We start from the raw sequence: 12125 nt of genomic DNA, 5'->3' as shown, positions 1-12125 counted from the left end.
GGAGAGAAGGAGGCAGAGGAGTGAAAGAAACTTACACTAGTTCAAAAACAGACTAGTTTGGTAGTTTTGATTCAAGATGGCCAATACATTTTCCAACTCATCTTCAGGTAATGTTCATAGTATTCTGACAGAATTATTCATCCCACTTTCCTTCCAACATGTATAAGTGTTTGGTATTTTTTTTTAAATCAATAAAATGTAGGATAGTTTTGACTAATGTAGGATAACAGAGTGAAAGATATTTTTCACTAGCCATTTTTCAACTGTAGGATAATAGTGTTTCATTTCTAAATTCATAGACATTCAGTTAGGAATTTCTAGGTATCAAAGCAATTAATGAAAGCAAATAGATACATATGATGCAGTAAAGAAAATTACAAAATCAGTAAGATTATTTTGTTTTGTAATTATACCTAATTTAAGCAATTTCTTATGCTGAAGTTAAAGTACTATATTTTCAAAACCTCAACAATATTATTAAAACCTATACTTTAAACAAATTGTACTGGGAACACAAATGAGCCCACAGATATACAATTATACACTGGCAAAACCCAGTATTTGGGATTATTATCTATTTGCATATGCAGACACTATTTGCATTCACAAAAGCAGGTGTTCCAAGCAATTATCACTGGTCTCATTTTGAAAATTTGTCCCAACATACTGAGCGCATTTAGCTATCAGAATCCAATATCTAGTTTCCAGAACAAGTTTTCAAAGATTTCATCGTGCAGACCACATCTTAATATAGTGTTTCAAAGACCATATTATCTCCCATTCTTGATTGTGTGGTTCATCTCCCTTGTCAGTAATGATTGAATAACATCCCTGTGGCAATTACAGCAATAGCTTGCATGGAAATGTAATATTAGGAAAGAATGTAATGTATGTTAAGCTTATTTTAATGTGATTTAACAGCTGGAAACAGAGTGCCAGCATCACATTAGCTAGTAAGTGCTCAAACCAAGGTAAGCTAAACCAGAGCAAATATTTTTTTTTTAATATCAATGCAGTACATCTACATTTCAGGTTTGCAATGCTGCAGCTATACTATATATTTACACTGGTATTTGCACAGTGGACAGACATCCCACCTTGGGCTATCAAAAGGGTCAAATGAGAAAAATTCATCTGATCAGTGAACTAAAGAAGACAGCAGCATAGGGAACTGTAACTAAGAAAAATGTGACCTCTCACTTAGCAGGGAAGCTTCTGTTGTATGATTCTACAGAAGACCATTGTTACCCACTTCTGTGGAATCACATGAAAAACTGCTGGCTACAATCACATTTATATCACCAAAAGCAATGAGATTATTATCCTCAGCCAGGCATGAAAAGGAAGATCTGCCCTGTTTCTTGTCCGTCCTTTTCTGCTTCTTCTGGTATGCTTTTTTGAAGAAGGCACATTATTTCCATCCTTCTGCTCCCTGAATTCCAGGAGGAAACTGGAAATAAACTTTCACTGTGCTATTTAGCTTCATTAACTATTGGTAGTAGTAATCAATCAATTTTAGGAAGATGAGCATAAATGTGAAGGTTATTTAAAACTTTGGTAATAGTTACCAAGCATTACGTGAGGATTAATTACCTGTCAGGTACCCTTGGAGCAAAGCAAGATGTAGTAGAATGAACACAGAGAACATTTTCAGCCCCAAGATCCTGGATTTTAGCCTCTACCGCCTTTACGTCTGTGCGCAGCTCATCACCTTCTAATACATTCTCTATCATCACTGGCTCAAAACCTAACCCAGCCAATAAAAATAAGTGTGTATTAAGCAGTAATTTTACAGGTCTATATCTTCAGGCTAGATGCATGCTTATTGGCTCTGATTTAATTTCACATTTAATTTCTACTCATTTATTCTGGTAAAAGACTACTTCAGAGATTCAGAATCATTAAGAAGAAAAGGAGTACTTGTGGCACCTTAGAGACTAACAAATTTATTAGAGCATAAGCACCAGTACATAAATGACAACTTCACTGGTGCCCACTGGAGAGCTTGGACTTTAGGTAAAAGCTAGTGCACTTTGCAAGCTGAACCATGTAGCAGCAACAGGTTCAAGGAAATCTCCCTTACTGAAGCAGATTAACCCCTTCACTCCCAATTCTGTTTTTAAATATTCAGTATGAGGAAGACAGGTGAAATCAGTCAAAAGGATTTCCCTTTCAAGATTCCAAGGTACATTAAAACAGTACTGCTGGGAAAAAAAATGCAAAAAGTACTAATCAAACCGCTTCTAAAAATAAAACCAGTTTGTAGCAAATGCTATAGTTAAGGCTGCAACTCAACTTTCATCAATCCTGTTTTTACTCATTCTCAACTCTCAAATATTCATCAGTTTGGAAATGTCCACATTTGGTCTCATTCTGGAAGTTAAATTTTTGTTTTTGGAAAATCTGAGCAAAGTTTGCTAATCCATGTTTGAGTTAAACAAACACTAAAAAGAATCACATTAAAAAGTGTTAAGACTTGTCTAGTTACAAAGACTCAATAAAACAGCTGAACTGCAAACTTTATATATGGCTATTCCTCACTGAAAATCATACCCAAGAGACAGTGCATTTGAAAAAAAAAAATTTAAACACATCTAAGTCATAAATGGTTAAACTGCTTTTGTGCACATATATTCATTTTTTCAGTTAGGCCACTGCTTGAGGAACTATCTAATTGCACAACTCCATAGTGCCACATGTAAGTTTTTTCAGTATGTGACAAAATGGCATCATTGAAAACCTATGGAGTTACTGAAAAGCTCAATTATGCATGCTAACTATATGAATAGGGCTGCAAACTTAAGGCTCTATTAAAATTCAAAACACTTGTTTGAAAATACCATAGTTTGATACTTAAAATATGGTGGGATTTTTGTAGAACCATATATTTTCCTCCACAGTGGATCTAGCAAGTCTAGAAGTTTCACTACTTCTAGCCTCCATACTTTGTGTACCAACTAAAACATAAAGAAAAAGGCCCCAGTGTTCTGTTTCTTTTTCCACGATCAGTTTTAACTGAATGGCATGCAAACAGAAAAATTAAAGTAATTTAAACTATCATCCCGAAGCAAAATAAGGATTAAAATAACTTCCTATTATGGAAGGAAGTCACGTGATCCATCTATATCTGGTCACCTTTCTGAAGTATTTGTACCCTTTTTTAATAAACTTCTTATTTAAATTTCATACATCCCAAGTTGCCAGTTTTAGCAGTCCATTTCACACCCTAATTTCCATCTATGCAAAGAAGTTTGTACTGAACTCCATCAAGCCTGCTCCTGTTCCCAGTGCAATCAATGGGAATTTTCCTATTGACTTCTAAGGGAGTAAGATTGAGTTGACCAAATAAATTCTTCAATTTCCAATCTAGCATGGCAGCATCATTGTGGGTCTTCCCTCCTTGGATTAACAACATGCCTCAGCTCCGTCATGGAGGAATGAAATTGTGACATGAGCCCCTGTCCACAAGAACTTGGACTAGACAACCTGAAATCATACTGCAATGACTTAGTCACTGTTGACCTAGGCTGGTTTCAGACTGGTGAGGTGGGGTAAGACTCTGCATCCCTAAACATTACCAATCCCTAAACATCCAATACTTGCTGATTATTATTTTTTTTGGGGAGACACTTATTCATTCTTTAATTTGGTGACATCCATCTTATTTAAGTCAAAGTTTTGAACAACTCTGTCATGTCTCTTCTTACTCTTTTTTCCTAATATAAATCTATTATTCTTAACCTCTCCTCTGTATATAACCAGGTATTACAAGTATCTTAAATAAACCACATTCCATATAATTAGCGATGTTCAGAGAATGCTATGGCTGCCTAGTTAAATACTCAACTGTTGTCCTCTGCTGAACTATTTCCAGTTCTTTGGTCTCTTGTAATATGGTGCCTGAAGTTGGGCATGACATTCTAGACATGTTCCTCACTTTCTTTTTATGCAGAGTGATATCTTTCTCTACTCTTACATATCTCCATATTCTATTTGGATTTCTACAGTCTATTTTACTGTTTCCAGACACCAAGTTTTATGAATCCAGTACCACTAGCAACAGAATAGTTTTAAACATGTGTAGTTAGAATGCCACATTGCATGGTAAATCCCACCTTCTTCCTCTTACCTGCAGTGATCATAGATTTAAAGCAAGATTTCTGATCTATGCGTGGCCAAATAATATACTTTGCCTTTGGTCTCTTGTGCCGCAGTGTTAAGAAACACAGAGTTAGACTCATGCCAGTTGCCATAGGAACCACAAAGCAATTGGTCACTGTCTGGACACCTGTATATAAAAACAAACGAGGTAGTAGCATAGAATATTTGCTAACTGCCATATCACCCACAAGAGAAATATTAGTTTCATACCTACCAGCCAGCTTTATAATGTCCAGAACTATTGAATTAGTAAGTTTGTTCAAAAGGCTAGAACCTGCAGCTTTAGGCTGGACAGCAGAAATATCTCCTGACCTCCCAATTCCATGGATTAGCCTGAACAAAAGAGGTTAAACTTGTATTAAGAATTTTTCAAGCCCTAAAGCAGTATTTCCTGTTTTCTGAAGAGCATTTGATTCGATAAACATTGATAAAATGTCTTATCTAATGCAACACCAAAATCAGATGAATTACAATACCTTATAATATTAACATAAAATTGACTATTTCACTCACTTCTGTACAGTAAAGCCATCAAAAACATCTTGTTAAACAGAGTAACTGAGAAGGCCTGTAATAGTGACTCCTTTATCCACTAGGTAGATTTACTGGAAGAAAGGGCTGTGAAATTTCAGCAGTGCCTGATGTCCCTCAGATTATGCTACAAATGCTAGCACACTTTGCACACACTGCAGCAATGATTTTTTTGAAGAATAAAAATCAGTATTATACAATGCAAAGTACACCCATAGGATTTTACAGATGCAGTGCCTGATATACATTTCACAACAGAGCAATGAAGTGGTTTACATATGCTGTTAAAAATAAATTTTAAAACATTTACGTTAATACCCGCTCTGTTTCCCACCACATTTTGTCTCTACCCACCTGGCATTCTACTACCTCCTCCTTCTCATTCTGTGCAGTCCTATCTTTCTTCACATTCTTGCATCTTTCTGATACCACTCAAATTACATTTATAAATGTGGAATATTATTTAGCACCTTTCAGGCTTGAAGGATCATATAACCCTTTATGAACTACACACTTACAGAAATAACTTCACCTACTAGTGAAATGCAGCAGCTGCCTAAAAGCTCAGCAACAGTATACAACTACTAACAACTTGAATTCCATTTTTGTCTTGGACAGCGAGGACTTCAGCCATATACATCAACTCACTGAAGAGTTGATTGACTAGAGGGAACTCAGAACTTTTAGGAGGGTGGTTTTTATATCTGAAGTTTTTTTTTCCTCCCACTTCCAGTATAATTACAGCAAGTTACTTGGTTTGATAATTGAAAAATTTGCACATAATCCTCACTTTACAATTACAAAAATGCTTTGTTCCCCTGGTCCCCCTTTTCTCAGTCTACATGTTCCTTATCTCTCTTTCCTAGTCTGGGTCTCTAGATGCTGGGCTCACTCTAGCCATTCATTTTGATTTTAATATGGCTGAGAAGGAGTGTGCTCTCAAACCACTGCCTGACGCTTCCCCTCCACTCTTTTACTTACATAATTCGCGGGAGAATGAAGTGGGGATGGAACTGAGGACGACTCTTAGAAGAATTCTCTCTCTCTCCCATTACTGAAGCTAGTAGGTGTAAGTGGTACATAAGGCGACAGAACTGCCCCAGCCCAGCAACAGTTAAGGAACATCCTCAGCTCTGTCACCTGCAATATGTTCAACTCCTAGTCTACCACATTCCTTTAGAAAAGCCAGGTAGCAGCACTTTTGGAAAGAGAGATGCTCTGAAGATGCCCCTGATCCCATAGCTCAATCAAGCCAGAGACTGACTACAGAATTAAGTAGATGGAATGGGAGAAAGAAGACAAAGATGATGCCTCCAGATCTGTTCTCCATTAGAACAATTCTTCCTCAAGAAGAATTGCAGGGGCCTTCGAAAACTGCTAGATCCCTGTGACCATGCATTAAATTTAAACAACTGCAATTTAGAACAAGAAGTGAAGGAAAATACTGTATTTAGTTGCAACTGCAAAAGGAATTTAGTTCCCTGGTTTTCTTTGGAGGTCTCCCATTATAAAACTGGATGGGCCAAACTGAGCTTACCTTGTGAAAGTGAAATTTACTAGAATACTAGTCTCCAATATGTCCTTGTGCCAACATGTCAGAGATGGGGATTTCAGTAAATTTCACTCTGCTGACATTACAGATGACATAACAATAGAATGCAGATAATTGGCATAGGACAGCAACCCAAAACAGCAGATCTAGATAAAGCAATATCTACAGAGTCTCTAAAATTCAATATCCAAAGCACCCATCAAATCTCAGAAGACTCAGGACTTCAAGCTATTAGAAGCCCTCCCTGTCTCATAGCTCTACCTCCTGTGAATCAATTTTAATGGACTTGGTTTATGGTCATGTCAATTAATCTCTGTCATGAGTTAATAATTACAACAATCAATATGTAGCTATTTGGATGCAAGGGATCTTTTCCAATAGGTATAATGTTTAGAAGAAAGAAGTTTTGAATAATATACAGATGGGTTAATGCAGTGCTCTATAAACTGAACTTTAAAGGACAAGTAACACAAGTTATTTTTTTAACCAGATAAGTCTCTTCTCTTTCTTGCTTTGTCATGTAACCAATTCAAAATTTTGCATCTCTAACAATCACAATTTCCTTAAGAGCAAAGTTGTGAGAACACAGTGAGATTAACAAAAAAATCTTGTTACAAAACTTTTCAATGATTTGCTAATGGAAAATATGATATCTGAAACTGATGTAATTGTCTGTAATGAAATGTTTTTCAAATGCTTTCAAACTCTCTGATAAGATATTAAAATAAGCCCTTTACAAACATCATAAAACAGTAGCATTAAAATTACTTGTCAGACTTACCTGTAATGCCGACGGGCAACTAATCCTGATGCCACTCTTCCTTCCCTCTCACCCACACCACAGTTGCTCAGAAAATTGTTGCTATCCATAATGGCAAGTTCATGGAGAAAAAGTTCGATGGTACTTTCATCCCATCCATCTTCAGGACACTTGCCCTTCAGAAGGAATTATAATTATAAAAATACTGCCTAGATTTGGATAATTAAAATTGATAAGATTTCTGTAAGTAAATTTGTTTTGTTAATTTGGTATCTTCTTTAGTGCACTGAGCAGATTTAAAACATTAAAGAAATCTTCTAGTCTCCCCTTCCTAGTATATGAAATTGGAACATTTAGTAATAAAACCTACATAATAAACCACTCCTATACTCAATGCAATTTGATATTAATGTTCCAGAAAGAATAAATTTAAGATGTATTTGTCTCCAAGTACAGCATTTTAGGATGCATAAACAGGAGCAGTTAGGAAGTTTCTTGCTTGGATCCAGAGTGACCTAGACAAATTAGAGAATAGATCTAAAAGACATTTGAGGTTCAACAAAGACAAGTGAAGAGTCCTGCACTCAGGACAGAAAAATCCCATGCACTACTATAGGCTGGGGACTGACTGGCTAAGCAGTTCTGCAGAAAAGGACCTGGGGATTACAGTGGATGAGAAGCTGGATGTGAGTCAACAGTGTTCCCTTGTTGCCAAGAAGGCTAATGGTATATTGGGCTGCACTGCCAGCAGATTGAGGGAAGTGATTACTCCTGTCTATTCAGCACTGGTGAGGCCACATCTGGAGTACAGCCACCCAGTTTCACCCCACCCCCACTACATAAAGGATGTGGACAAATTGCTCAGAGTCCAGTGGAGGGCAACAAAAATGATTTTATGAGGAGAAGCTGAAGGAACTGGTCTTATTTAATCTGCAGAAATGAACAGTGAGGTGGGATCTGATAGCAGCCTTCAACTACTTGAAGGGGGGTTCCAAAGAGGATGGAGCTAGGTTGTTCCCAGTGGTGGCAGATGACAGAACAAGGAGCAATTGTCTCAAGTATCAGTAGTGGAGGTTTAGGTTGGATGTTAGGAAAACTATTTCACGAGGAGGGTGGTGAACCACTGGAATGGATTATCGAGGGAGGTGCTGAAATCTCCATCCTTAGAGGTTTTTAAGGCCCAGCTTGACAAAGCCCTGGCTGGGATGATTTAGTTGGTGTTGGTTCTGCTTTGAGCAGAGGTTTGGACTAGATGACCTCCTGAGGTCTCTTCCAACCCTAATCTTCTATGATTCACCTTATGAAGAATATACAAGATATCTGGCATAATATCTGCCATAATATAAAGGTTTTCCTCCCTCCCCCCCACCCGCTGCTGGTGATGGCTCATCTTAAGTGATCACTCTCCTTACAGTGTGTATGATAAAACCCGTTGTTTCATGTTCTCTGTGTGTGTATATAAATCTCCCCTCTGTATTTTCCACCAAATGCATCCGATGAAGTGAGCTGTAGCTCACGAAAGCTTATGCTCTAATAAATTTGTTAGTCTTTAAGGTCCCACAAGTACTCCTTTTCTTTTTACAAAATATCTGGTATACTACATGCAGTTTTATTCCATTAGTAGTATAACACTGATCAAGAGACATGGAGAACATAAAGTAAAAGACAACTAGGATAACAGAAGAAAGAATACTAATAATCAAAGTTAAAAGTAATTTCAGGTACTACACATTTTCCTACTTATTTCTTTCTCTTTGTTACTGTTTCAAAAAAAAAAAAAAAAAAAGTCCCACTAAAGCAAGAGAAACTGACTGCTTATGCAAGGGAAACAGTGAGATTGACCAAACAAAGACTGTGGCCAACTGTTCTTTGCATTCCTTTGTATAGTATACTCACCTTTTGTAAAGTGCTTAGATCAGGGGTTCTCAAAATTAATTGCACTGCAACCCCTTTCTGACAACAAAAATTGCTACACGACCCTGGGAGCGGGGGGTCCAAAGCCCAAGGACTTCAGCCCCAGGTAGGGGTGCTGTAACCTGAGCCCCACACACCAGTCAAGGCTGAAGCCCAAGGGCTCTGGCTTTAGGTGGTGGGGCTTGGGCTTTGGCCCTGGGCCCCAGTAAGTCTAACATCAGCCCGGGCGAAGGGGTCACGACCCACTTTGGGGTCACAACTCACAGTTTGAGAACCACTGGCTTAGATGAAAAGCACTCTGAAAACACAAAGCATTACTACATGGCAAAAAATAGCTATGCAACACCTATTCTCTTCTTCTTTCTGTACGTTTTTAAACACTAAAAAAAAAAAAAAGACTATCTTCCGCTAGTCTCCTTCAATAATCTTAGTTATTTGTCACAACAACAGGAAAAAATGCAGACAAATGATAGTGTCCATTTAAATGGTCAGAAAATTAGGTCTGAACACTCAAGACGACAATAAGGGAGGCACCTCAATATTCCACATTAACAACAGGGAGACTCGCTTCTAATTACTAATTTCAGAATATTATAGAACAAAAATAAAAATCAAGGGTAATGAATCACAACACATACTTACTTACTTCTGCGCTGCTGCTGGCAGGGCACTGCCTTCAGAGCTGGGTGCCTGGCCAATAGCTGCCCAGCTCTGAAAGCAGTTCAGAAGTAAGGATGGCAATACCACAACCCCCTCCTAAGATAACCTTGTGATCCACTGCAAGTCCCTTTTGGGAAGGGCCCCCAGTTTTAGAAAAGTTGGGTCTTCCCTGTGAAATCTGTATAATGCAGGGTAAAAGCACACAGAAGACCAGATTTAATGGTCCATGACACGTTTTTCATGGCCATCTTTTGGTAGGGCCCTACTTATACTGCTAGACACACAGCAATCACTGCAAGATTCATTTGGGGCTGCAAAAGAGCAAGGAAGAGAACACTACAGCAAAACATACTACTCTGACTCACTATTAAAATGTTCTTTCAAAGTCTCCCTGAGCCATATAGCTCCATGTTGAGCAATTCTTATAGCCCTTGTAGCTAGCAGTTCTATTTCAGCAGATAGCCGCTTCACTTCCACCCTCCACCCCAGTGGAAACTTTCCCCACTTTGTTTTACAGCTATTATACAGGACACAGCAGGCAGTTATAATCATTCAGCTATTTTTCTTCCTAAGGCCCAAACTTATAAGTAAAAATGCCAGTGACCCTTCAAACAACCAAAGGCACATCGAACTGTTATTCTGCACCTGCTGATCCTGTAGTTGAAGCGCTTCTTGCTGCTGTCGAGGTGGTCAGTGAATAACTTCATGAGCCATGGGAGCAAGATATAGGCTGGGTCACCCAGGATCACTATTGGCATTTCAACATTCCCAATGGTAATTGCCGGTTGGGAAAGAGAGTCCCTGCAGCTTTCTGAACAGTCCTGTGTTCTTAAAGATGTGTGCGTCATGCATCTTCCCTGATCAGCCCACATTGATGTCAGTAAAGCATCCCCAGTGATGTAGCCCTCTGTCAATGTTCTCAGTGGCAAGGTGGTCTGGTGCTAAAATAGGAACATGCATGCCATCTATCGCCTCAACACAGTTCAGTGGCCCCACTGCTGCAAAAGCATCCATCATGTTCTGCACTTTACCGAGAGTCAGTCATGCATACCAAGAGATGATTAATGGCCCTGCACACTTGCTTGACAACAGCCTGTGGTGGATTTCCCAACTCCAAATTCATTTCTGACTACCTGGTAGCAATCTGGCATTGCAAGTTTCCACAGTGCAATTATCACTCACTTCTCAACTGTCAGTGCAGCTCTCATTTTGGGGTCCCTGCACTGGAAGGCTAGAGAGAGCTCAGCACCACAGATCCAGGAATGTGGCTTTGCGCATCTAAAAGTTCTGCAGCCCCTGCTCATCATGCTATACCTCCATAACGATGCGATCCCACCAGTCAGTGCTTGTTTCTCAGGCCCAGAACCAACACTCCACCATCTCCAACTGCTCCATGAATGCCAGCAACAATCCTGAATTAGTTCTTACTATGTCCCACAGCAATCTAGCCTCCAAGGAATCAACACATTCCCCGTGGCTCCTCTTGCAGCTCTGTAAATACTGCAGGATCAAATGCCCTGTGCTTGCCATGCTCATGACAAAAGTACAGAGCTGTGCAAACTCCATGCCGCTCACAGAGGTGGTGTAACTAAATCAGTGTAGAGAGGCACTTACATCAGCAGGAGCCAAATTTAAGTGAAGATACTTCCACAGCTAGGTCAACACAAGGCATCTCAACCTAACCGTGCAGCATAGACTAGGCCTTACTACAGCAACGGACAAGCTTCTTTGACTGCTGTAATTAATTTACCTCTTTGAGAGAAATTCTTCGGTTGACCTACCAGTGTCTACACTGGGACTCAGGTTGACTTAACTAGGTGTCTGACTCCGGGGAGTGAATTTTTCACACGCTGAGCAATGTAGCTAGATCAGCTTTGTAGTGTAGATCAGTCCCTGGTAATATGTGGGCCCCAGCAAAGCACTCTGCTAGGAAGCAGGAAGACAGAAACCTCTAACTTGCTTGGAGTACATACCAGCAAACCCCAAGACCCACAATGCTGGAGCCAGACAAGGTGCTCTGTGGCTATTTTGGGGGGATATATCAATGCTTCCAGCATGCATCTCTGCAGAAGATCTGATCAGATGAATATAATGGTTCCTTCTGACCACAAAAATCAACGCATTTTCCCTGAGACCCTCCATGTGCTTTGCAAAGCGCGTGCTCTACACAAAAGAAGAAGTGAAAGGCACCAAGTACAATGACAAGGTTCCTCCTATTTTCCAGTCCATCTGCGTCCATCCATCCTCTGAAGCTACACGTGGCTTGTAAGGGCCAGGAGCTTGTTCTGTGTTTGTACAGCCTTAGCACAAGCCAATGGCTGGGCTCCTGCGTGCGAGGGGGCAGACAAATCATAACCAGACTAAAAGAAACGGAGGACTTGTGGCACCTTAGAGACCAACACATTTATTTGAGCAGAAGGTCTTGTGAGATCGGATGCATGTGATGAAGTGGGCTGTAGCTCACGAACGCTTACGCTCAAATAAATGTGTTGGTCCCTAAGTCCTCCTTTTCCTTTTGCGGATACAGATTAACACGGCTGCTACTCC

At 39.5% G+C, this 12125-nt stretch overlaps 1 protein-coding gene across 1 annotated transcript in view; it reads right to left on the bottom strand.

Annotated features, from left to right (window-relative positions):
* Positions 1 to 12125, bottom strand: part of SEPSECS (Sep (O-phosphoserine) tRNA:Sec (selenocysteine) tRNA synthase) — a 48160-nt gene that overhangs the window by 35525 nt on the left and 510 nt on the right. The window contains exons 2-5 of the mRNA XM_038398807.2: positions 7026 to 7180; positions 4376 to 4494; positions 4130 to 4288; positions 1594 to 1747 (exon numbers count right to left, since the gene is read on the bottom strand). Of these exons, the coding sequence (XP_038254735.1) occupies positions 1594 to 1747; positions 4130 to 4288; positions 4376 to 4494; positions 7026 to 7180 (587 nt within the window). The remainder of the gene's footprint in view (positions 1 to 1593; positions 1748 to 4129; positions 4289 to 4375; positions 4495 to 7025; positions 7181 to 12125) is intronic.

This window comes from Dermochelys coriacea, chromosome 4 (genome assembly GCF_009764565.3).
Source record: "Dermochelys coriacea isolate rDerCor1 chromosome 4, rDerCor1.pri.v4, whole genome shotgun sequence".
Lineage (NCBI taxonomy): Eukaryota > Metazoa > Chordata > Testudines > Dermochelyidae > Dermochelys > Dermochelys coriacea.
The sequence above is the reverse complement of the archived record's forward strand: the minus strand, read 5'-3'. Positions and strand labels throughout refer to the sequence as shown.